This window comes from Seriola dumerili, unplaced genomic scaffold, assembly GCF_002260705.1.
Source record: "Seriola dumerili isolate Sdu_G_001 unplaced genomic scaffold, Sdu_1.0 BDQW01000040.1, whole genome shotgun sequence".
Lineage (NCBI taxonomy): Eukaryota > Metazoa > Chordata > Actinopteri > Carangiformes > Carangidae > Seriola > Seriola dumerili.
The window spans coordinates 4,869,270-4,895,258 of record NW_019174295.1 but is presented as its reverse complement, the minus strand read 5'-3'; the positions used below and the strand labels follow the sequence as shown (position 1 = coordinate 4,895,258).

The window sequence follows — 25,989 nt, the reverse complement described above, 5'->3', positions numbered from 1 at the left end:
ATATAGAATAGAAGCTGGAGCCAGGTCCCATACATAGCTTTCACAGTAGGGGGGGTGGGGGGGACGCTGACGCTGACTGTCCATTTATGGTCATTTCTACTACGGGAAAACACACACACACACACACACACACACACACACACACACACACACACAGCACGCGTTGTTTTGCGCGCATTCACATGTTAGTTTCATCTTTTTCTTTGTCGTCCAAGCTCTCTTTTATATTGACTACTGTATATATTACTACAGCCTTATCAGAAACCTAAAGACTCATCCCTCCATTCATGAGTGGAGAGCTCCACCTCCGCTTGCGTCAGTTTGTTTATACACATCCCCGCCCCTCGCGGCTGATAAAACTCCGCACACACGCGCGACCGAGCGGGATATTTCATCAGCGACGACGGCAACAGCTTTCCTGTCTTTTTGTCTGTCTCCTTTCACTATTGTCAACAAGAAGACTATAAAGGTAATTCACCTTATCTTTCATTGATACAAAAAATAATTTTCTTTATCTATGTCGTGTTGTAACGAAAGCTTTTTCCGGTTGTAACGTTTACTCACCTGGTCGTAGAAAGTGGACTGATGCAATCCTCCTCGTGTGTTGTCAGTTGTGTTGGCGCAATATATTTTTAAAAGAACATAACGTCCCTCATGTTTACTTGGTGTTTTATGGTAAAAGATAAAATAAGAATGTATCTATCGGAACGTTTTACTCACATTTTCCGTTTATTCGGTGTAGTTGACTGAGGCGACTTAATTTGTCTTTTGAGCGGGGAATCAGCTGATGTAGTCGACCGCGCACACGGAAATAAATAGTAGAAACGGGTAACTTAATGAGAGGTGGCCATTATGGGAAAACGTTTAAACCATTTTCTTATTTTTTTTTAACACATGATGGACATGTTCCGTGTTATCACCGGAGGTTTCCATTCATTGTTTTGATCCTAGCCGGCTAGCACAAGGAGAGCTACCAAGGCGTGGGATGACCGTAGTGCTGCTTTCAAAGACCTCCGTAAAACGCCATTAATTATAATAGTTAAATTAATTTTCCTCAAGCAAAATAGCGTGTTTCAAAAGAAATTGATTTAATTGCATGTATTAATTGTGCATGTGTTCATATCAAGCACACACATAAGTACTCTGCAACTGAAAAGTGTGATGCAGTAAAACCCGCAGCAGTAGGTTAACTACTACGAGTGTGTGTGGTATTTAAAGCTACAACACTAACTACTGGTGCAACATTAGGTTTAAATACAGCCATATCATCATCATCATCTATTGACATTGTTCATAATGTAAGCAGTAGAAAATACTGATGACTGTCGCTTGTTTATGTCACGACACACAATTGGTGATTACATTTTTCCGATAAATCTGAAGGCAACATTAGCACCACGCGAGAGCCGATCGGAGCCACGTAGCTGGCTGGTGTGGTAGTCCCTGACAGATAGACAGCTGAGCATCACCCAGTACGGTTGACACTGCTTGTGAGTAAGGATATTTCTTCAACTGTCGATTAATTTAACTTTTATATTAACCTTGACTTCCAACAACCGCGGCGGTCGTCAAAGTGAGTCATCCTTCCGGGTAATGTCCACTAGCATGCTGTGCGTTCAGGGTGTCACCCATGCTTCAGTTGCATCAGCCGGTTGAACGCTTATTCCACAATTTAAAAAATGCAGTGAAATTCTCGTGGGTAACACAAAAGTAGATATACGGAGTGTGCAATGTGCCTTAAACCTGCTAGCTGGAGTAGAAAGGTTGTTGGACTAACCAGGTAGACAAATGCCACGTTAGTTACTTTCTTAAATCCTGGCTTGCATTGCAGTAATTACAACCCAGGTCGACAGAGGACAAAACCTGAACTGTGAAGCTAGGTTCGTCAAGTTTTGTCTTTGGCTGTTACAGCCAGAAATTGTTAATGTCTTTACTATTGACAAGTTGGACAAGAGCAGCAGACTCAGATTCTCCGTGGTATTTACATTTTGCACACGTTAAAACACACTCAGAGGGGAGTGCACATATACGCCCAGTTGCCAGGTTTTCAGGTACAAAAAATTATAATTATACAATCTTATACAAAAACCCTGCAATAAATCCTGTCTTTATGGTTGGAGGTTGTAATAGTAGTTTTTGAGAGGTGTTCATTCGACTTTATGGTAATTTTAATACAGTTGAAATCTGTTGCTTTATTCATAGAGCTGCAACAGCCGGTCTATTAATTGCTTAGTCAATTGACAGAACAAAATCTGCAACTATTTTGATAACTGAATAATCAAATTTTATTAATTTACTAAGAAAAATGGCAAATATGTCTTCGCTGAAGCATTCTTCACACATAATAGACTGAATACCTTTTGAGTTTTAGACTGTTGCACAGAAAAAAAATCTGTGAATTGTAGTTTTACATTACATTATGTTGTATAGTCAAACAAATACTCCAGGAAATACATGGCCAATTAATTCTCTAAATATTGTGACCATTACACCAGAAATACAATTAACCAGGAGTAGTGTCAGTTTCATAGCATGAATAGTATCAACTATTTTTAATTGATTTGTCCTCAGTACATTATTGCATCAGCTATAACCAAGGGGATGAATCTGCCTTAATAACATAATGTTTTATAGGTGGAGGAGGAGGAGGAGGTCTCTTATACTGAAATTGTAACATCCTCTTGAATATTCCCATCTATTTGAATTACTGATAGGGATTGCAGACCATTTCTTGTTAGTAAACAGAAATTTTGTGTGTGTCAGAACAGGAGGAATGTGCAGCAAACCCTTAATCACCACTCTACATCTTAGGGCTGATATGGTCATGGTACATTTTCGCACGGACCGTCATAGATTTTTGGGAGTGGCATATGTGGCAACCTGGTTTCAAATTAGTCACTCTTTCAAATTAGAGTGTAATAGCTTGACATAATTACATTGTGTAATTAAATAATTTCAAGTAAAACTGATACCAAGTTTTTCTGCATATGTGGCTTCATCTTTTCTGACCTTTGTTATGGTGATACTTGTATGTACACCAAGACAAAGCTGATGACTGGTTGTCCTTCTTCATATAATGTATACCTCTGTTCTGGTAGCTGTTGCTGTTAGTGTTACAGTAGTGTTGGCATTGGTCATGGGAAAGTGAGCAGATTCTTAGTTTGTCACATTCCATTTCACAGCGAGAGCAGTTTCTTGGCAAGAGCAGTGGCATCCGGCCAGGTGACTTAAAGGGTCGTTCGGTTCGATCACAGTGGTCGGTCTGCCCACTCATACTTGCGCACAAGTTCATACACGTACATTAACAAAACACACACAGCGTCAGTGTGAACTGCAGTAGTCTTTAAACATACAAACACATATTTATGACTCACAAAGCTTACTGTTCATAACTGAAAAAACCCAGAAAACCATTATGTTCTCTCTTTATGGCGAGACATGATACAGTGTTCCTTGCAGAATAATGCAAGGTTACATTTACACCTTTCAACAGTTACATTATTAATATTAGGGATAAGCAGATAAAGGCTTTCAGTGAATTTTCCACGCACTTTAAATTTCCACGCACCTTTGGACACAACAAACAATAACATACAAAATTCCTTTTGGGTAGGGGCATATTTGGATTTGCATATTTATTTTGGTACACACAAATATATATGCATAAATGCTATATACACGTAAATATTTAAACATATCTATATATGGGAAAATATTTGTTGCAGTGCACAGCCAGGTGAGTTGAGGTCAGTTAGGATCATCCTTATTTAAGGGAAGAGTTTCAGTTTTTACTCTTGAAACAAAAGTTGATTCCGTCTGGGATAAACAGCAGCAGGTACAAAAATTCCTTTGTACCTCACATCAATACATTTAAGAATAATATCAGGATTTTTTTTTTTTTTGCAGAATTTTAATAATAATTCCAGTTTCCATTTAGCGATGGATAATTAGAGATTTGACAGTGACCTATAGGAAATATAATGTCACTGGTCTGTTTATAGAACATGAGAGCTGCATTGTTGTTGTTGTGGTTGTTGTCAACAGTGGCAGTCAAAACAAACCCATGTGTTTATATGTACAGAACAAGAAGCAGCACCAAGCTATAATGAGGTTAGCAGGTTTGTTACTTCTCCAAATAATCCTCTTAGAGTCTATGGCAGCAGTTGGGAGCAATGCTAAGTCAAGCAGCAGGACCATTATCCCTGAAGCCTGTTGTAACCAGTGCACTTTTTGGCCCAAGTTGTTGGTCATAGTCCTCTAAAATAAAGAGCTCTTTAGTTAGTTCCATGTTTAAAGTTTGAATATACTCTGGTTGTGTTGTTGGTAAAGATGATAAAGTAAGAGACAGCAAACAGAAATCAACTTATCTCCCTTTTTTACACTTGACATTTCCTTCCTATTTAAAGTTGTGCATTCATTTTTAATAACAGGAACAGAAAATGGCTGCAGGTAGTGCACTAGTCCTTTCATGTGGGTTGTGTGTAGTTACGTAGTGGAGTTTGCAGACGGCACACTTGTGAGCTACACCTCTGCAAAAGGAGCACCCGCGTGAAAACCACAAGGAAAAGATTAGCAAGCAGTTGACGTGACAGAGACATCGACTGACGTTAAGGTGGCTCTAGCATCGCTTTAATGAGACCACCCTTAAGTGAGGTCATACAGCAATCTGGTCTGCATTTTTCTAACTTTAAGTTGGGAACTGTGCCACAACTAGGAAAGAAAGAGAATCTTATTTTGAAAAAAAAATTCCCATAGACATTTTCCAGAAAAATGAATGTTCCTTTACATCTTTAGTTAAGAATAGACCTAACGTTTAGTCCTTTACTTGCACAGTTTCAGTTGCACTTTTGTCCTACTTGATGAATGTATGTGCGGTGTTGGGCGAACCCCTGAGGAGATCACAGCCAGCTGGGCACAGTAGTTTAGTAATAAATGTTTATTGACACGACATTGACACTCTCAGATCTCAGTTCCTGGTGTGCAAGTGGAAAATGCTACTGGAATGTCACACCAAGTGGGGAGCGGGAGCATTTCCACCATGTACCAGTTTCCCATCAGTCTTCAGAGGACTAAATGTTTATTGTTGCAGTTGTCGAGTGCTCTGTGTTGTTTTTATTTCATTGTTTGACAGTGTTTGTCTTCTTCTTTCAACACTTAACTGTACTAGGCAGGATATTCTCTTTTGAAATGCTAAGACTAGAAGTGCTTTGATAAATAGGTTATGTTGCCTTTATGGTATTAATAGAATATTGTTATTGTACTGAAACATTGTGAGCGCTTGTATCCTGTGTGCTATGAAAAAGAACAGTCCAAAATGAGACCATAACATAATGTACAGCTGAATGACTTTTTTCCTCGTTTTTTTTAAGTTGCCTGAAATACTCTGTGACCTGAAACTTTGTATAAACTGAACTTGTGAACCTTTTGCTTCAAGGTTGTGGTGTTAGATGTTTCTTTGCTATTCTCTTTTACAAACGAGGAAGCTTCAGCAATACAAGCTGGTTAGTAACCCAAAACAGCCACTTTGTATTTTGCATATCACTCACTGTGCATGTTGTCTTTTGATAAACCTTATTTTTTTAGTAATCTTGGTTTTCCACACACTGTTGTGTGCTGTATCCAATTTTACTACAGTTTCCATTCAGTACTTTTCATCTCTTAAACCTGATTCCAGCTCCATCTTTCACCACCGTCTGTAAGTACCTCGATCTGGAATTGGTGTCACCTCCCTGAGCAGGGATGAAATTTAATTTTTCTAACGAGAAACACAATAGAAGGCTAACAAAAGCTGAACTGGTGATAACTGCTTCATGTTAAATTATGCTTCATTAAATCCCTGAAATGGAAAAGGGATATTGTCATGTTCTGCTTGAAGCAGTACTTTTAACTTTGGCTTTAACTAGACACAAGGATGGAGAAAAACAGCACAACAGAAAACAGGCACTGTGAAAAGCAAAAGTAGTCTTGCAAACGATACTCTTTACCCCCTCATCTTTAGTTTCCCACTTGTAATAAGTTTGAAAGGCCATTTTTCCCCAACCTCTGATCCAAGTAGACAGCCACACTCGCACATCCACACAGTCGGCCTGGTCTGTGTTGGTGGTTTAGTGTTTCACATCTTCTCTTTGCTACCTGACTGGTGAAGTGACTGATAGGCCTGAAATGTCCGTCTGCCTTCTCAGCATTCACACCAAGGAATCGGGTGTCATTGCATTAATAGCCCCAGACACGGTGCAACATTGCCTTAGACTCCGCCCCAAATCCTGACCTCAAGCCTCCCGGCAAAGTTAATCCTTTGCACTGAGTTTCAAGAGGAATACAACTTCATGTTGATATAAATTCAGGGTACTGAATGTTTTCTCATAATGTAGTGAGGCATAAGAATAGAGATGAATGTTTGGGGTTTTTTTTTTTTCTAAAAATTGCTCCAAAGTGTTAGTTTGAGGATTGAAGACATAACTACTAGTCGTTCTGAGTTAAATCTTTTGATTGCTAAGAAGCTGATTCTTATGTATTTTCAACTTTGCAGGATAGTGGACTTATTTTATGACACACGATTGTAAGTCAACCATTGTCATGGTCTATTTACCTAAACTGTTGGTTTAGTTATGGTTAGTCATGACAATGGTAGTGTAGTAGTAATAAAACTAGTGTAGCATTTGCAGATAAGCTACACTTGCCTCGCCCTTGACATTACAAGCATGGCTTTGCCTGCATGTACTAACAAGTGTATTACCTCAAATAACAATCAATTGCAACATTACCTTACATTACAAAGCTTTGCACTGTAGCTTTTCAGACAACTGAAAGTCCAAAAGTTATGAAGTCAACTTTATTTAGTAACATTTTAAACCTAATTTTAATCCTCCCTTAAAAAACAAACCCAAATATATCAATGACATTAGCATGACAAGTTCTGGCTCCTGCTTTCTGTCAGAAGTGACTTACTCTGAAAAGTTAATTGTTTATAAAACTAGGTTTACAGTACATAAAGAGGTGTACACGGTCTATTTTCATGGGTGTTAATCTCAGCAGGAGCAGCTGCATAACAGACGAAGTTGCGTCAAAATCTTGGTTTAGCATTTCATGATGGTAGAGTAAACCCACTGGCCTGACCTGTTTAAATGCCAGGATTTTTGTAGTCACACCCCACAGTTTGAAGTAAAAAAAGAAAAAAAAAAAAGAAGAAATCTTATGTAACGGTTTGCAGATTAAAATTTTCCATATTACCTCTACAAATCCAAATGTGGAAGTATTAATGGATAGTTTAATATCATAGAGCCAATTGCTTAAAATAACTTGGTCACTTTGACTGGTCCACATTTTATGCCTCTCTGGTTGTGCTGTGGTTCATTAAGCTGTGGCCTTTTGCCGTCACATTGCACCATCATTCGATACACACTCTCCATCCAGGAACCTAAACCTCCAACGTCAGATAGAAAAACAGTGTATCTGTCAGGTCAGATTTGCTTTACTATGTGTCCTTGGCCTAGTATGACCTGTTCTCATGTGTCTATATGTTTGTGCACATGTGTTTTGCAGAAACTGATGTAATCATTATCATTTAAACCTTTGCTGAACTTGACAAGCTCATGACTATTGACGTAAATCACGTTGCTGTCGTCCTTGAGGATGGTTTTGTCTGTGTGTTCTCTAAACCTGCGGCTTCAGATCATTGACAATGAATTGATCAATAATCATTGGAACTATGTACTGCATTTTGATTAAGCAACAGTGACGATTAACACATCAACACAAGTTAATGCTACTTCGGGGAGAAATAGTTGGTTATTTGACATGTTGTAGTTTTTATACAGGGTAAGGGTCAGTTTTATTTTATCTGTATATCAACCTTCTCCCAGTGCAGCTGGTTCACTTTATCGAGCTGCTGGTTCATGCTGTCCCCATCTCCCCTTGTTGATATTAGTTTGCAGAATTCAATCATATCGTCTCTTCACAGCCTCTGACTTTCCCAGGCTTCTCTCTGTCAGCCTGTATTTGCTAAAAAAGCAAAACAGTTTGTAGAGTGCCCTCTCTCGCAGTAAGGGAGTGGTTGGGAATTAGGCTAGGTGTTCTTTTGTTTTTATAGGGTTGTGCATTTTGACAAGTTTATTTGTCAAGGCAAAATTAAGATTAGATTCAAGCCTGGTAGAATAGCTTTAGGCTTTCTTTCCTCATGGGGTCTCTCTGTGCCCCACTGCGTGTCATGATGTGTTACCAGGCTGTAAGAGGGTGAGGTATGAATTCCTGGAAGTTGTGTAACTGGTATTTATACAGGTTCTCATGTAGTGAAATACGTTTTTTTTATTTATTTTTTTTTATTGTCTCTCCAAACCTGCCAACTGATTGATTCTCTTTTTTGGTGAAGAGGAGAACAATATTCCAGGAAAGTTTCCAACATCTCTGGTGCCACCTGTGTTCACGTGAAATGTATCTAAAACCTGCTGAGACATTGTATGTGATATCAGACTACACAAATAAACTCTACAACTTATGCTACAAAGTTGTAGAGTTTATTTGTACAGCCCAGGTCGCAGAGAACACGTCCTACAGTTTACGATTTCTGTGAGCATTTCAGTGTTTGTTTTTGTTTGTTCTTTAAATCCCTGCCACAGTTTCCCTGCAGTTTGAACACCTTTCCCTGGAAAAAGTTCACTGTTGGAAAGAAAGGACAGAATAATCTCTCTGTGCAGTGCCAAACACAGAGCTTTGAGAAATGTAAGCTTTGGCAATTACTGAATAGTTCTCTGTTTTGAGGCCTTGTTTTCTTGTTTCTTCACAGGTCCTAATCTGCTGCTACAAAATACTGTGACCAAAGACCTTCCACTTCCTGTTCTGTCTGCTTGAGTAAACCTAAGTGTGAACACACCTACACCAGTGGAACAATAATAAACAAGTACTTGGTTTACTTGGTCTATTCACACCTGTTCTGATTAAGCTGTGTCATTCACACACCCACACTAGAAGGATTTAAAACACATAGCCTGCTTCAGCGCCCACACACAGTCACAGCAAATATGGCCAGCAGGCTGTCCAACTTTGGCAAAACTCTGCTACGTCGCCGGGCATTAGACTGCTCTGGTGAAGAGACCAGATTCGCCCGCTGCCTGTCCACCCTGGACCTAATTGCCTTGGGGGTGGGCTCCACACTTGGTGCCGGTGTCTACGTTCTCGCTGGCGAGGTCGCCCGAGAGAAGGCAGGACCCGCTATTGTCCTCTGCTTCCTCATTGCCGCGCTCTCCTCTATGTTGGCCGGCCTGTGCTATGCTGAATTTGGCGCCCGTGTCCCCAAGACAGGTTCTGCATACCTTTACAGCTATGTAACTGTTGGAGAAATCTGGGCCTTCATCACAGGATGGAATCTCATCCTCTCCTATGTGATAGGTGAGCTTTTCTAAAGTGTCAGTTGAGGTATTGCAGTACTTTTCATGTAGCAACAGAAATGATCCGTTTAATACAGTTTTAACTGTGCTAACATCCCCAGTAAGAATAAAGAGAACAATGGAAAGGACGAGTCATATCCGGTCACCACATTGTTGACACACCTTCGTTTCTGTCCTTTCTTTTTAGGTACGGCCAGTGTGGCCAGGGCATGGAGCTCAACCTTTGACAGCCTGGTTGAACAAAAGATCTCTGGCTTCTTTAAAGCCTCCATGGCAATGAAGGTGCCTGGGGGCGTGCTGGCAGAGTACCCCGACCTATTTGCCCTCATCCTGGTCCTCCTGCTCACTGGTGAGTTATCCCCTGTCTTCTTCAGTGATTCCCAAACCTGGTGGATATAACATGATTAATACAAAGGAAAAGAGAGATTTTAAAAGATGTATTTCTTATTCAGAAATCTTTTTTTTTTTGGTTTACCTGCTCCCTCCTCACAGACAAATGTACCCTGTGACAATGTGACAAAGGGTTGGTAAACTCACATTGCTTAGCTTTAATTAGTCATAAGCCAAAAAGGTTGGGAACCACTGATTTGATTGCTGTGAATAGAAACCCAGTGAAACTGCCTAAATTAAATCCTCTTATATAAAAACTGGGGCATCAGATTGATTATTGCAGTCCATGCAAACGTAGCCATTGTTGGCATATCATTAAAAAAAACTTTGCATATCAGCCTGAACAGTTGTCACACTAAAGCTGCAGCTAGTGTGGGATGCCAACAGCAGTGTTAGGAGGAAATAATTGATGGATTGGTGTCGCTGACTGATGGTATGTTGGAAGTGATGAAGTACGAAAACATCCACCCACATAGCAGGACATGTTGTTATTGGAGATGAAATGTGAATTCTCTCTTCCTCTCCTCTTGAACTTCCTGCCTGCAGGACTTCTGGCGTTTGGCGTGAGCGAGTCAGCGCTGGTGAATAAGATCTTCACAGGCATCAACCTGGTGGTTCTCGGCTTCGTCATCATCTCTGGCTTTGTGAAGGGGGACGCAGCCAACTGGAATCTGACGGAAGACGACTACATCGGCTTTAGAAACCGCACCAACAGCAGCAAGCCGTTTCCGTCAGTATTTAAAATCAAAGTTTTACTCCTTCTTCTGTGTTTGATTGTTATTCTTGGCCATGAAACAAACTGCGTGTCTCTTCTTCTGCCACTTCAGAGTTGAGGAGGAATTTGGCGAGGGTGGTTTTGCTCCATTTGGCCTCACTGGAGTTCTGTCTGGTGCTGCCACCTGCTTCTATGCGTTTGTGGGCTTTGACTGCATTGCCACAACAAGTGAGTTTTTTTTAATATATATTTTCATGAGAAACAAAAGTGTCAATATAAACAGTGGACAGACAGTAAAATTCTTGCCTAGGTATTTCTGGTTGCTTCCCACTCTTTGTTGTTTGTGAACAAAAAAAACTGACACCTGTGTAGATCATTATGATAAACGATATCTAAACGAGTCTTTTTTTGTACATGATCGTGGCCTTTAAGATTATGTTGAATCACACGCATGCAGAAAATCAGGATGTTCGGTTGTTTTTTGTGGTTTATTGATTAATTGTATGTTGCTGAGCTTTTTGTGTGACACCTATTGTCAGTGGGAATGTTTCCACAAATACTTGCACACATGGGCACAAATGTTTGGATAGCACACACAAGAGTCAAAACTGCTTTTGATTATGGGTTCTCATTAAGTATTACGTAAATCGAGCAGGGGTATTTCCACATCATATTTGAACAGTGCTGGGCTGACGCAGCACCTGTTGTCCATATTGAATGGCCATGTTACGTAGCCTGAAGTGAGAGCGTGTCAAGACTCAATCTTTTTCAGGTGCTGTGAAAACTGCAATGCATTAATGTGATTTATGACCTTTGAACAAGTATAAAATCTTGGTTGTCTGACCATCAAGTAATCTTTTTTTTTTTTTTTCCTTCAGGCGAAGAAGCAAAGAACCCCATGCGATCCATACCTATTGGCATCGTGGCTTCATTGCTGATCTGTTTTTTCGCTTACTTTGGTGTGTCTGCCGCTCTGACCCTGATGATGCCATACTACGAGCTGAACACCCAGAGTCCTCTGCCTGAGGCCTTCAGCCACGTCGGCTGGGCTCCCGCCAGATACATCGTGGCTGTGGGCTCTCTCTGTGCTCTGTCCACCAGGTAAGGAAGGACATTTTTTCTTGTCATGATGTGTTCCTTTGCATATCAGAGTAAATCTAACACAAAAACTGTTGCTCTTGTCTCAGTCTCCTAGGCTCTATGTTTCCCATGCCTCGAGTTATCTACGCCATGGCTGAGGATGGGCTGCTGTTCCGTGTTCTGTCCAGGATGAACACTCGCACAAAGACCCCTCTCCTGGCTACCATCGCTTCTGGTATTGTTGCAGGTAAGCTCACATTTTTCTTTTTTGAGTGTGTTTATCTCTATCTTTCTGGTCATGCTTACTCACTGCTTTTGGCCGACAGACTGTTTTTGCTGTGTCTATCCCGTGCTGTCAAGTCTGTCGAGGGTGGTTGTTTATAGTTTTCCAGGGTCACAGCTCTGTCTCCTGCTTCAGCTCTCTCTGACAGCTCGTCCGTTCAAGATCAATAACACTTTACCCTTCAGAAAAAGTCTGTGAAAACCCCAGAAACTACCAATGTTTTGTTTTTTTTAGTCCACACTTTCATTGTGGGCAGTCTGAACTATTGAAGCATTACTTTCTTCCTCTTTCTGACTGTGAGACATGGGTTACACTATAAATTACAGAAAATCTGGTTTTATCTCTCCTTACAGCTCTCATGGCCTTCCTGTTTGACCTGGCTGCTCTGGTTGACCTCATGTCTATTGGAACTCTGCTAGCATACTCTTTAGTGGCCATCTGCGTCCTCATCCTCAGGTAAGCACTCTCCACCAACACAGCCCATCTAGCAGCTGCTGTACTAATGCCACTGCCAAGTACCAGTTCAAAAGCATAGTTATATCATAGTGTGTATGCAGCTAAAACACAAGGGATCACAGACGCTTCACACTAGCTCTCATTTTCATTAGTACTGGACTTAACTGGGCAAAAGAATGTTGCACAGAAATGTTTTATAAATTTTTATGAAAGCTCATATTTGTCCACAGCCAATGTTTCTAGCTATAGTGGTGATTTTTCAGTTAAGCCACTGTACATTTATTTTTAATTGACACACCTTCCTTCTTCCTTCACAGGTACCAGCCAGGCTCCCTGGCTTCGTCCAGCCAGATGGAGAAGCTGATGGAGCAGGTGGAGGGGGAGAAGGTGGCTGTAAGTGGAGTAGACAGCGGTGATGAGTACGGCATGGAGACGGAGGAGAGGCCACTCCGAGAGACCTTTACCGTCAAACTGCTCTTCTGCCCAAGTGGAAAAACCCCAACGCAGACATCTGGGAACATCGTTTACGCTACCACTGCTATTATTTGTAAGTATGTCATGGAGGAGGCTAAAGGTAGAGCTTGTGCTGACTCCTGTCAGCTAATGAGAATAAGACATATATATATATATATATATAGAGACACACACACACACACACACACACACACACACACACACTTGGAGCCAAAAGTCTACCCGACTTTTGGACCTGACTGTGTATATATATATTGATATGCAGCTGCAACTGGTATAACTAATTTTCTCTGCGCCTCTATTTGTAGCGGTTCTCATCACCATACTGTGCGTTATCCTGGCCAACTACCTGACAGAGCTGCTGTCCGGGCACGCAGGTGTCGTGGTGCCCTGTGTTATTTTGACTCTACTGTGTGTCGTCTGCCTCATCATCATCTGCAGGCAGCCTGAGAGCAAAGAGGCTCTCACCTTCAAGGTAACTGAAGCCCAGAGAGCACAAGCTTTTGCGTTGCAGAGAAGAGATTTCTTTGTTTTGTCTTTGTTTTGGGAAACTGCACTATTGCATCAGCAACTATGAGACTGATTTGGAAGAGAGGCTAAGATATCCACTTCTTATTTGCAATGTCATTTTGGCACACCATGTTCTCTCTCTCTGTCTCTGCTACCCAGAGAAGAACCAGGTCAAATTTGAAATATAATTATGCTGACTTTGTCTCTGTCCTCTCAAGGTCCCTCTTCTTCCCTGGTTGCCCCTCTTCAGTGTTTTCGTCAACATCTACCTCATGATGCAGCTGGACTGGGGTACATGGTGCCGCTTCACTGTTTGGATGATTATTGGTACGTTTGAACATAATTCTGTTTTCATTACTTGTGCTACACATTCATGCAACTGGTTAGTAACTTCCCATTGCCTCTCTCCTCACCTATAGGTTTTGCCATATACTTCTTGTATGGTATTAAGAACAGCAGTGAAGCTGCCAACAGGTCATCACCACGCAAATATGAGCCCGCCCTGCAGAGCAAGAGCCCGATTTACAAGGGCGCTCCTGACGACAGTGATGTGGAAGCAGGCAGCAGCCCCTGATACAGAGTGACTTAGACCTGGGAAATGTTGCAGAGCATCTACACTCATTTTGGCAGTGTAGGCAGCCTGGAACACAGGCCTGGGTTTAAAGGGAGGAGAGGCAAGAAAACGCCACACACATCTTACCTCTGATTTGGAGGCTGATTAACTTGATGGCTAGACACTGTGACAAAGCCATTTTTTGGCCCATGTGTCGGTTTTAATCTGTCTGTTTGTACTTAGCCTTAGCCCTCTGGAGATATTTACCTGCCTATAACACATGCTATCAATGGACCGAACTAACAGATTCATGAAGTTCTGTTTTGTTTTTTGTTATCTGAAGCCGTTAACTGGAAAACTGTTACTCTTGAGCTGTATTTCGTCAATGCTTCCTCTCTGTTATTATATCGGTGTGGCTGTGAGGAGCCACCCGGCCATTAGGGATGAATAAGTACTACTGTGTACATCACTAAAAAATTATGTCTTAAACCAGCGACTTTACAAAGGTCAAGACATTTGGATCAGTGAGCTAAACTTCAAGCTGTTTTAAGAAACATGATTATCATACGGACCAACACCACAAAGTGGCAGAGATAATGAGTTGCTTCTTGTGAAGTACAGTCGACATGTCTAGTTCATTTGTCTTTGTTTATTGCACCAGCCTGTTTGTTTGTGTGTCAACAGGGTAGCACTGAAGCTGTGTGGTTTACAGTGTCAGTCAGGGCCTCAGTGCAGTTAGGTCAGTAGCACATGGTTGATGTTGGCGTCGTCTACGTTGCGCAGTTCGGTGTCTAAGGCTGAAGTACATGCTTTGCAGATTGGACCAATTTTAAATACACTATTGCCCTTTTGCCCCCATGCTCCTAGAGAACAGCCATAAAGTATGCGTACAGTATAATCTTAAAATAGTATGAAATGAGTCTCTTTTAATTAATTATGTTATGTTTTTATCTCACATGTAGACTCTGCTGAAATGGTATTTGTGGCCTTTGTTTCAACCAGAACCAGGTTACTAAAAGGATTTTGTTGAGGCCAAAACAGGCAACAAACTACTTCCTGAGCCATAAAGCCTTGAAATCCATAAACTGAAGTAAATGCAGCAAATGAAATCTCATCTCTACTATACTGTCTGGTATTCACTGTATTGTAAACCCCATCCATCTGTTATTCCAAAACAGCCCTGCTGGACATGGAAATTTATATGTATGAATTTAAATCATCCATATAGTTTATTTGGTAATTCTGGATTTCATCCATATACTATCTGTCTATTTCAAATGCTTTTAATAGCTGTAGCCAGATATTTCTGCAGATCTGAGGATAGATTTATATTTAGGAGGTACATTAATTGCATTGTTTTCTTCTAATAGGTCAAGGAACAGGGTGTTTTAAAAAGAAAATCAGTTAATACACAATGACTAGTTTCTTCAACTGTCAAATCTACTTCAGTCTGGGAGCTGGGGGTTTGTTTCTAAACAAGGGTCTGTCATTCATCACCACTAAAATATCAACTGTATTTTTGTTTTACTTCCTTGTGAAAAGGCTAGGGGTTTTTTCACAAAGATTCTTGTTTAGTTTCAATTGAAACTTGTTCTTGGCAGCTTTGTCTGTTGAGCTCCCATCACTTTTATTTTTACTACTGTATTTACTTTTTCTGATAGAACTGTTAATATTTAAGTGTTTATAGTATTGTTTGTTTGGGATAGCTTTGTTTTTTGTTTCGCCTTTTTCATATCATCTCAATATTCGTATTAGCTATTCATGTATTTTAATCGTTAACTGTACAGGTTTTAGAGTTGTTGTTTTTTTTGGTCTTTTTGTCCTGTTGCTTCCACAATATTGTCTTTTTTTTCTCCTTTTTTTCTTTTTTTTTTCCTCCTTTGTTGCAAATGTTTTGGTTCACCAAATGATTGAATTGTAATATTTTCTTTCTTTCCTGACCAAATGAACAACGCTTTGGAAACAAATAATGACCACTTAAAGTTGGTCTCTAAATTGTGTAATTTTAAATGTTTTTACCCCCCAATCCTCTGGACTCATTATGTTAACTTATTGTTAATAGCAGTTTTTGTTTGTCTAGAAAAGTGCTTTACCGTAGAGTGTACAGTATTTGTTTAAAACTATATCTTTATTTGTATAATGCTGTAAATTATACAATGACTTTAAGTATAATTTGGTAAGAGGTGGTCTTTGTAAATTACACTTGAAGGCATTTCATTTGACACTTGATGCTGCTGAAATCCGAATTATACAAATCCAAGTCCCTTTTCAGATAAAAATGGTCCTGATGGAGGCAATATTGAAGCATTTCTGCATTAAAAAGATGAACCTAAACATCTTCACTATTGAGAAGTGCACTAAGGGAAGATTTGGATTCAGCCAGCGTTTCTAGATGATGTGAATCTACGATCTGGTGCCTATAAAACAAACTATTCTGCCTGAGAAAGGCACTGGGGCTGGTAAAATACCTGAGTCTGACTCTCAGGCTGTTTAAGCAAAGTTCATGAGCTACTCTCAAGACTTTCTCTGCAGATTTCAGTGTAAAACTGTCGTGTTTTCTTGAATGCCAGTCAATGATGAAGGGTGAATTTGTCATAACATTATGTGACGTGGCTGTGACTCATGCCGCACAGAGCTCTTTGTACACAGCCCTTGTGCCTTTCAAATATCAATGTGATCATCTCCCCAATCAATGCTTTCTCATTAACAGCAATGATCTATTTTTGTCTTTCTGTTTTATATCCTGTACATATGGCTGTCATGTATAAAATGAACTGTATTTTCAGTGTTTGTTTTTTTTTTTCTTTTTTTTTAATAAAACATGATTCATGCTTATGGTGTTTTATCCACCACATTTTTTTAAAGAAAGATGGCAGCATTTTCTCACTATGAGCTGAATGCCACAGGCTGTTGTAGACAACACCTTTACAGGTTTTGCAATGAGTCACCAGTGACGAACTAAATTATGTTAAGAATGTAATCTATGCAAGTTACAGCATGACTACCTTTGGGCTGTTTCACTATCTTTTCAACTTCCAGCAAATCCTGCAACCATGAGCCTAAAACTAATTAAATACTTACATTATTTCCTATACACATTTATCTGCATCCCATTTCTGTTTTATGTTGTCAATGAGTGGTTTTAAATTTAACATTTTTATGTTTTTTTTTCAGGAATAGGCCACAACTTTAACACCTAAAAATACAAAACTGTTTTATCAGGTGACTTTCCAATTGCATTTCTACAGAAGAGGAAGAGGGCCATGTGGGGAAAAAAATAAATTTTTTTTTAGAATTGTGACTTTCTAAAAAAAAACGTTTTTCCACATTAGGGCCACACGTGAATGTTTTTTTGTTGTTTTTGTTGTTTTTGTAGAATTCTGACTTTAAACTCGAAATTCTGAGATTAAAATCAGAATTCTAAAAAAATAAAAAATTCACATGTGGCCCTAATCCTCTTCCGTACATTTCCCTAAACACTTAAGAGCAATCTGTTTTTACTGAGCAGCACAACACTTCATCACTCATCTCACTCAAAATAATTAACATGTCTTGTAAAGAGGAAATACCTGCCTCCAAAATGACATCATTTTTTTAGTCAAGGCAGTCAAATGTCAAAAGAGCTGTATCAGAAGTGACAGAAGACATTGAAATGGTCTCAATTATCCTTTATAGCCAACTGTATAAACTGTGAAAACAGTGTGTTCACAGGTTTCTCACAGTCAGTGGTCACCATTCTTGCCCATATTCACAGTAAGAACCTTGTATGTAACAGTGGTGTAAAATGTAAAATACAAAAATAATGATACAGTAAAAACAAATGTCTCAATACAATAAATACATGTAAATTAGGAACTATTTACAAATCTGCCTTAATATGTCATTGGTGATCCAAAGCCTATCTGGTCACACCACATTGAAACTCATGTGATATTCAACCAAACAGTAAAACACACTCTGCACAAAAAGAAACAAAATATCAAAAACGTAAAACATGATATGTTTAAACAGCTCCCCACCCTTCTACTGTAAATTCTCCACCCAGTGCAGCCATCTAGTGGTTACACGGAGTATTACATCAATTGTTTAACTGCACTTATGACCTTTTGCTAAAGTTTAATGGTAAGACAAAAAGAGCAGTCCAGTCTTTGCACAAGGCAAATCTTTATTAATGTTTCCAGGCATTTATTATTGATGACACATTGAACAGTCAAATTTGTCAGGGTTTGGTTTTAAATAAATAATTTACAGGTTGTGTAATGTGATATCAATGTGTTTCCCACCACCTCACAGTTTAAATGTTAATATTCACAAGATAAATGCACAGTTGTAGCAATGGACAGGAAGCTGGCTGCATGTGCTTAGGCACCTTTCCTCCAAAAGGCACTCAAAAGAGACACTAACCCTCTGCAGTTAAAACAAATACTCACTCACTGCTGTTTCTAAACTGTTCAATGAATTAGTTAATAACATCATTCTGAGCTGAAATCTGTGCAACTGTCTAGTTCTAATATTCCTAATATGTTCACTTTTCAGGGTTAACATACACTGTCATGGTGCTTAAGATCATTTCACATCCCCAAGCAACAAATGAAACTTCATTCATTCTGCTCTCTCTGATCAGATTCCAAGTACCGAGCGAAACGGTTATTTACATTATATCAAAAATAAATGTTATTTTCTTTCTTTGGAAAATTTCAGTTAAAATGGAGGCATGCACTAATTATAAATATGGACACGATTGAATCTATAAATGGACTGCAGTGTGAGAAGAGCTGAAAGTGTGTAATATTTAAGAGCAGTCTCCATATTCAAATTCAGTTTTCAAAAATATGGAGTTCCAAAGTGTTCAATATTACACAAATAAATAAGTGATTATGAAGTAAATAATCACATGAATAAATTGTGTAAAATGTATAGGCTAAATTACACAAGTTTTTTTTTTCCAATTACAGTTTTATTTTATGTCTTTTTATTTCATAATGGCACTTTTCAGTCAATCATGGCCCCTGCTTCTCTTAAGTTAGCTTAGCAACTTCTACCAAATTTAGCCATTTAACACCTGTTAGCTACAACAATGTCAAAGTAATTCTAAATCAACTTTTGAGCCGCTACAGTAAAAAACAAAAACAAAACGACAACAACAACAAAAAACAGCATACAGACAAAGTAACATCAATTTAATTAGCTTGAAAAAGCTCTACATGGTTTCTACCTAGCTTGCTAACTAGCTAGGTGGGGTTTATGCTGTGTTCACATATCATTTAAACCATAATAATGAACAACTGAGCGTGACTTCTGAGTTGTAATTCCAAGGCAAAGGTAACCACAGAGCTAGAGCGAGCACAGACAGTCTGTGCTCGCTCTAGCTAAAAGGTGCTAACTAGCTAGATAACTGAATTAGGGAGCATGTAATTGACTGAAAGGTGAGGTATCTGCTTACAACACGTGAAGACATGAAATAAAACATCATTTGAAAGAAAAGAGAGAACATTCAGGACAAGAGGCACTGCCTTATGTCCCACCGTGATCTCCACGACAAAAGACCACATGCTCACAGTACTAATTGTCTGTCATCAGGGATGTTAACAGAGGTTTTACATTTGTGTATTTCACACAATTTATTCATATGATTATTCATTTCTAATATATTTATTGACTCTTGAACACACCGGGGTTTCATACAAAAGGCTTTAAGGTTATATATTACCTGTTCTCACCAGTAAACCAACACAAGTTAGTAAACATGAACTGGGTACCTAGCATAGTGATAAAACTCCTTGCTGTGAACTACCCATAATGGCTATCAGTGAGCAGCTACAGTGTGCTCTCCTTTCAGCAAACAGCAAATGTACCATTGAACGTTTACACTGTGCAAACTCTTTCTCCAGCATTCAAACAAACAAAATGCTAACTTTGGTTCAATTTGATTCACGTTCATTATCCTCCACTCTCTCATGTGTTAAGCCACTTGGATTCATAGTGCAGTACAATCAGTGAAGATCTCTTTCTGTCTCATCCCTCTTACTAGATATAGTCTGTACAAGGTTGCAGTATATTATGCATGAAAACAAAGTGGCATGGCTCAGTTTTGGCATCACTGATTCAGATTTAAATGAACATAAGCATAAGCATAAGCACGCTACGCTGACAGTCTCAGTCTTTCAGAGATGTGCAGCAAGAATATAACCGGCCACTGGAAAATGACTACACATCAAGAAAGTGGAGTAAAGCTGAAGTGTTGGTAAGAGCTGAGGGGTTAATACAATCACACACACATGCACACAAAACAGTGATGGGGTTAGGATGCTTCTTGTGCTTCTATGCCTGTTAGGATCATCAATAAAGTGTCCTAAGTTTGGACAGAGCCATAAACAGGCACCTGAAAGACAAAACAATGTCTTGTGTATAGAAGTAAAGTGTGTTAGCTCAGCAGGGAAGTATTACGAGTCCCACAAAACTGGCCTGAGTGCAGCCATGGCTAGAGAGAGATCTCCTACAGATGGAGTCCACTGAAGTATTTACCACCTGTCCTCCCCACATGCTACAGCCAGGAAAATCAGCAGTAACACTGCCGGCTGCCTTTGGTGACCTCCTCAGAGGAGTGGACAGTATTGGGAACAAATCCACTCTTGACGCCCTCCCAGCCGTCCTGGATCTTGATGTCCCCGCTCCGCACAAGGTCAAAGATGTCCCGTGTCAAATCCACAAAGGCCTGAAGTACATACCAGAAAATCAGAACTGGTGGACTCATAATTATGTAAATTAATGAATAATTTAATTAATTAATTAATTGATTCTATTAGACACTTAATTGTTAAAATCAAGTTTGACGCAAAAAGTGTTTTTTCTTCAAACCTTCTCCACGTTGATAGCGTCTCGTGCTGATGTTTCCACGTAGCGCATCCTGTAGGCCCCCGCCAGCTTCTCTGCCTCCTGCTGGGTCACCTGACGTTGGGCCTCCAGGTCGCACTTGTGACCGACCAGCAGGAATACAATGCTGTGCGGCTGGACGTGGCTCTGGGCCTCCTCCAACCAGTTATGGACGTTCTGGAAGGATCTGCGATTTGTGATGTCAAAGAGTAAGAGCCCGCCCACCGAATTGCGGTAGTAAGCTCTGGTGATCGACCTGGATAGATAGATAGATAGATAGATAGATAGATAGATAGATAGATAGATAGATAGATAGATAGATAGATAGATAGATAGATAGATAGATAGATAGATAGATAGATAGATAGATAGATAGATAGATAGATAGATAGATAGATAGATAGATAGATAGATAGATAGATAGATAGATAGATAGATAGATAGATAGATAGATAGATAGATAGATAGATAGCACATTTATTCCTACTCAACTGTACTTTCATTTATAAAAAAGACTAAATAATTTCCAAAATCAGCCGGGCCCTGTAGTTTTTAGGAAATGTTATTCAAACAGGAGTAAATGATGTACTTGTCAGGGACTATTTTCAGCTACTGAGTTGGTGCTCTAGTGGATATTTACAGCAGTAAACCAGTGCACTTGACTTGAAATAAACTACAGTGCCCATGTTCATTATAATGAAGAACAGAGTGATAGATTATAGATTTGTAAAAAATCACACTTGAATAAATAAATCAAAGAGCAGTGGAAGCAGTGTGAGTTTTGCTGATAGCTCATAATGCCATTTTGTGAGAGCTCTATCTTTACCTGAACCTCTCCTGTCCTGCAGTGTCCCAGATCTGAAGTTTGATTCTTTTGCCCGGCTCTATTTCCACCAGACGGGAGAAGAAGTCCACCCCCACGGTGGGGTCTGACACCTGGGCGAAGCGGCCCTCAGTGAACCTCCGGATCAGACACGACTTGCCGACTGTGGAGTCTCCGATGACAATCAGGCGAAACTGATAAAGCCATATCGTCTCCATGTCTCATGAAAATAAAATCTTTGGCATAACAGAATGAATCACTCAGTCACTGTCATCCATATAAGGGCTTCAAATGTTTTGTCCAACCCGCAGTTCAAAACCCAAAGATATTTACGTTATTGATATATGACAAAAAAGCATCAAATGCTCACAATGAAAGGTTGGAACCAGCAGAAAAATAAGTAAATCAGAAGAAAATGATTTAAAAGTCAAGTAAAATGGTCTTTACGCTATATGAAATCTAAACATGGTCATAACCCTTAGAAGTCTATTGTAAATGTGAAAAAATATGTTTCATTTGTAGAGCTTTTTTCCACACATGGAATAGCAGAAAATGTGTCTATATTATGTAAAATATTAACATGATGTATTGGGTCACACATTAAAACATTATTATATCAAAGAAAATAAGAGAAAATAGCAATTAATGGTACAGCATCTAGGATTCAACCCATTTTAAAGCTTCTACTAACAGTAGAACAAACAATAAAATCACACTCCCCTGTTCAGATACAGAGCATGTGTTTAAATAGATTCATGGATCAGATGAAACACAAATGTGCAATTAATCTACAGACTGTGTTGACCACATGTCTTAGACTGTCATGAGGAGAGAATAATAGGCTCAAATCATCTCAGTGTCTACATTTTCAGTGGGGTGATTTAATTTGAGGGGAAGGAGGGAGGGGGAGGCCACTCCTCTCCAACTCAATAAACATTGGCGTAATCATCCCCCATGTGGCTAGTAGACTGGTTGTTATACAGCAATAATACACAGTGAGGCCTTGAAGCTGACCAAAAATGAGCTTAGTGAGCAGATAGCTGCTAAACATGAACGCTGCTACTTGATATGAGATATTTGCTACTGATTTCTTGAAGGCCTCCAGTGACAGCCATAACAAGATCCCACCAACTTTACAACAAATAGTGAGGCCCAGCCCTTTTATTCTAATGCCAGTTATGAGCCTTCTTTACTTTAATAATTAACATTCAGGATAGCAATTAAGTAAAATCAATAGATGACGACCTACCTTGAAGTTAAGAGTTCAGTATCTGTAAAAAATAAACCCCATGTCGATGATTATGTCTTCCAAAAATGATGCTCCAGACTAGCAGTGGTGGTGTTGTTGCTCACAGAAATAGCCCTCCAATAACATCATATTATTAAGCAGGGCTTTTCTCTCCCATCACTTTGAGCCGTTTTTAAAAAATAAAAACAGCCTGTTGAGAATTAAAACAGCAGCTGCTGATTAATTTGAACAAGACTACTGATATTTCCGTGATGATCCGCTGATGAAATGGCAGCAGGACACAACAGCAGCATCACACATCTCCTCCTCGCCCTCATCAGCACCATTACCGTAACTGCACACACAGCGGCTCGGCAGAAATCCCCAGGCTGCTGCCTTCAAAGGCTGTAGGAAAAGAAAAAGAAAACCAAAACTGCAGCCCGACTATGAGGTGAGCGCACATGAACGTCATAACTTAATCAACATCGTTCATTTCAACATTTAAGATGACAGACTGCTTATTGCTGCTTAGCCTACTTCTTCTTGCAGGGGTCAACCCAAAAAAAAGTCACACTTGGCTCCATAAGAAATAATAATCTGGAGACGGTGCGCACTCTCATGCCAAGAGCCGCTGTTGCTGTTCGCTCTGAGATTTATTGGATTGTTATTTTTTGTTTGTTGTATGTTGATGTTTGCAATTTACAATTGTTGATGGAAATGACTCAGAAGTTCTCAGAGACCGGCGTGTCTGGACTACACAACAGTTGGCAGCCCTGTTGAGATGTATTAGGCTGTATAATAATTCCTTATTCTTTATCAACAATTAGGGCGATTGTTGCTTACCGCTTATATACCTATTAGCCTATAGGCCTATAGTATTTAAAAAATCAAGATCTAGATTGTATTCACTAAATAAAAGTGGCTGCGTCCGCATACATGGAGTGGACGTGCTGACAAATGCGCAAGCTGACGGTGAGCTCTCATCCTGCATCCCCCATTTTTTATGTCGTTTTTTGACATTTTTATGCCTTAGTAATTATACTATGAAGTTTTTTGAAATTTTTTATGCCTTCCTAAATAATGACGTTTTGCTATAGTGTGATTTTTTTTTACATTGACAGTGTTGCCTTACTATTAGAAGGTTCTGGGTTCAAATCTCAGAACAGGTACCCTTCTCTGTGGAGTTTGCATGTTCTTAATATTATTTTTTTAATACTCACTATACTATGACGTTTTTTTATGCCTTCTCTGCTATAAACCTTTTTTTGTAGATTTTTATGCCTTATTATATACTATGACGTTTTTTGACGCTTTTATGCCTTACTATACTATGACTCTTTTAGGCGTTTTTATGCCTTATTATACCATGACGGTTTTTGACGTTCCTTTTAATTACTAATATGATGTTTTATACCTTATTATAGTATGACTTTTTATGCCTTACTATACTATGACGTTTTTTGACGTTCTTTGACGTTTTTTCTTTTACATTTTTATACCTTACAATACTATGACGTTTTTTGACGTTTTTATGCCTTATTATACTATGACGTTTTTTTGACGTTTTTATGCCTTAGTATACTTTGACGTTTTATGCCTTGCTATACTATGATGTTTTGGGGGGGGGGGGGGGGGTTATGCATTACTATAAAGTGAAGTTTTGACTGGCTTACTAACTACTATGATCATTCTTTTTGAGGTCTTTTATGCCTTACTAAAACTTATAGTGTTTTATGCTTACTAAGTATGATGTTTTATTGCATCTTTTATCCTATGACATTCTTTGACGTTTTTTGACATTTTTATGTCTTACTATACTGTGACATTTTTATGCCTTACTATACTATGACGTTTTTTGACGTTTTTATGCCTTACTATACTATGATGTTTTATGTGTTTTATGCCTTATTAGAGTATGACTTTTTATGCCTTACTATACTATGATATTTTTTGATGTTTTTATAACTTACAATACTATGACGTTTTTTGACGTTTTTATGCCTTATTATACTATGACGTTATTTGACGTTTTTATGCCTTACTATACTATGACGTTTTTTGACGTTTTTATGCCTTACTATACTATGGCGTTTTATGCCATACTATATGTATGACTTTTTATGCCTTACTATACTATGTCGTTTTTTGACGTTTTTATGCCTTACTATGCTATGATGTTTTATGCCTTATTATAGTATGACTTTTTATGCCTTACTATACTATGACATTTTTTGAGGTTTTTATGCCTTACTAAACTATGACGTGTTTATGCCTTACTAAAGTATGATGTTTTATGCATTTTTATCCTATGACATTCTTTGACGTTTTTTGACATTTTTATGTCTTACTATACTGTGACATTTTTATGCCTTACTATACTATGACGTTTTTTGACGTTTTTATGCCTTACTATACTATGATGTTTTATGTGTTTTATGCCTTATTAGAGTATGACTTTTTATGCCTTACTATACTATGATATTTTTTGATGTTTTTATAACTTACAATACTATGACGTTTTTTGACGTTTTTATGCCTTATTATACTATGACGTTTTTTGACGTTTTTATGCCTTAGTATACTTTGACGTTTTATGCCTTACTATAAAGTGAAGTTTGATGCCTTACTATACTATGACATTTTTTGATGTTTTTATGCCTTACTATACTATGCCGTTTTTTGATGTTTTTTGAAGTTTTATGCCTTTCTATACTATGATGTTTTATGCCTTATTATAGTATGACTTTTTATGCCTTACTATACTATGATGTTTTATGCGTTAACATCCGATGACGTTCTTTGACATTTTTATGCCTTACTATACTATGGCGTTTTTTGACGTTATTTGACGTTTTATGCCTTACTATACTATGACATTTTTTGACATTTTTATGCCTTACTATACTATGATGTTTTATGCCTTATTGTACTATGACTTTTTATGCCTTACTATACAATGATGTTTTTTTGACATTTTTTGACATTTTTATGCCTTACTATACTATGATGTTTTATGCCTTATTGTACTATGACTTTTTATGCCTTACTATACTATGATATTTTTTTGACATTTTTTGATGTTTTTATGCCTTACTATACTATGGCGTTTTATGATGTTTTTTGACGTTTTATGCCTTATTATACTATGATGTTTTATGCCTTAACATCTGATGACGTTCGTTGACGTTTTTATGCCTTACTATACTATGACGTTTTTTGAG

General features: G+C 38.7%; 2 protein-coding genes across 3 annotated transcripts; one reads left to right on the top strand and one right to left on the bottom strand.

Annotated features, from left to right (window-relative positions):
• The first annotated feature begins 383 nt into the window (after positions 1 to 383).
• On the top strand, positions 384 to 16,679 carry slc7a3 (solute carrier family 7 member 3). 2 transcript variants are annotated; one of them, XM_022738833.1, is made up of 12 exons: positions 384 to 469; positions 8,783 to 9,384; positions 9,571 to 9,732; positions 10,320 to 10,503; positions 10,601 to 10,716; positions 11,367 to 11,589; positions 11,676 to 11,815; positions 12,205 to 12,307; positions 12,625 to 12,854; positions 13,090 to 13,256; positions 13,510 to 13,618; positions 13,711 to 16,679. In XM_022738833.1, exons 2-12 carry the CDS (start codon positions 9,018 to 9,020, stop codon positions 13,863 to 13,865), a joined length of 1,956 nt encoding a protein of 651 aa, XP_022594554.1. In that variant the 5' UTR covers positions 384 to 469; positions 8,783 to 9,017; the 3' UTR covers positions 13,866 to 16,679. The 2 variants fall into 2 exon arrangements, with proteins under 2 accessions (XP_022594554.1, XP_022594555.1); XM_022738834.1 differs by lacking the exon at positions 384 to 469 and adding an exon at positions 1,410 to 1,490.
• A 1,344-nt stretch (positions 16,680 to 18,023) lies between these two features.
• LOC111217083 (ras-related protein Rab-39B-like) lies at positions 18,024 to 23,056 on the bottom strand. The gene is made up of 4 exons (XM_022738792.1): positions 22,790 to 23,056; positions 21,544 to 21,776; positions 20,703 to 20,973; positions 18,024 to 20,559 (listed from the first exon to the last, which is right to left on the bottom strand). Exons 2-4 carry the CDS (start codon positions 21,756 to 21,758, stop codon positions 20,404 to 20,406), a joined length of 642 nt encoding a protein of 213 aa, XP_022594513.1. The 5' UTR covers positions 21,759 to 21,776; positions 22,790 to 23,056; the 3' UTR covers positions 18,024 to 20,403.
• Between the last annotated feature and the right edge of the window lie 2,933 nt (positions 23,057 to 25,989).

What these genes read in the sequence shown, in the direction of transcription:
- LOC111217083 (XM_022738792.1), bottom strand. Translation starts at nt 21,758, where the DNA reads ATGGAGACGATATGGCTTTATCAGTTTCGCCTGATTGTCATCGGAGAC. An exon ending in GCAGGACAGGAGAGGTTCAG is followed by an intron (nt 20,974 to 21,543) that starts GTAAAGATAGAG and finishes CTATCTATCCAG; the next exon opens with GTCGATCACCAGAGCTTACT. An exon ending in ACGCTATCAACGTGGAGAAG is followed by an intron (nt 20,560 to 20,702) that starts GTTTGAAGAAAA and finishes TATGTACTTCAG; the next exon opens with GCCTTTGTGGATTTGACACG.
- slc7a3 (XM_022738833.1), top strand. Translation starts at nt 9,018, where the DNA reads ATGGCCAGCAGGCTGTCCAACTTTGGCAAAACTCTGCTACGTCGCCGG. An exon ending in CTCTGTGCTCTGTCCACCAG is followed by an intron (nt 11,590 to 11,675) that starts GTAAGGAAGGAC and finishes CTCTTGTCTCAG; the next exon opens with TCTCCTAGGCTCTATGTTTC. An exon ending in CGCTTCTGGTATTGTTGCAG is followed by an intron (nt 11,816 to 12,204) that starts GTAAGCTCACAT and finishes CTCTCCTTACAG; the next exon opens with CTCTCATGGCCTTCCTGTTT.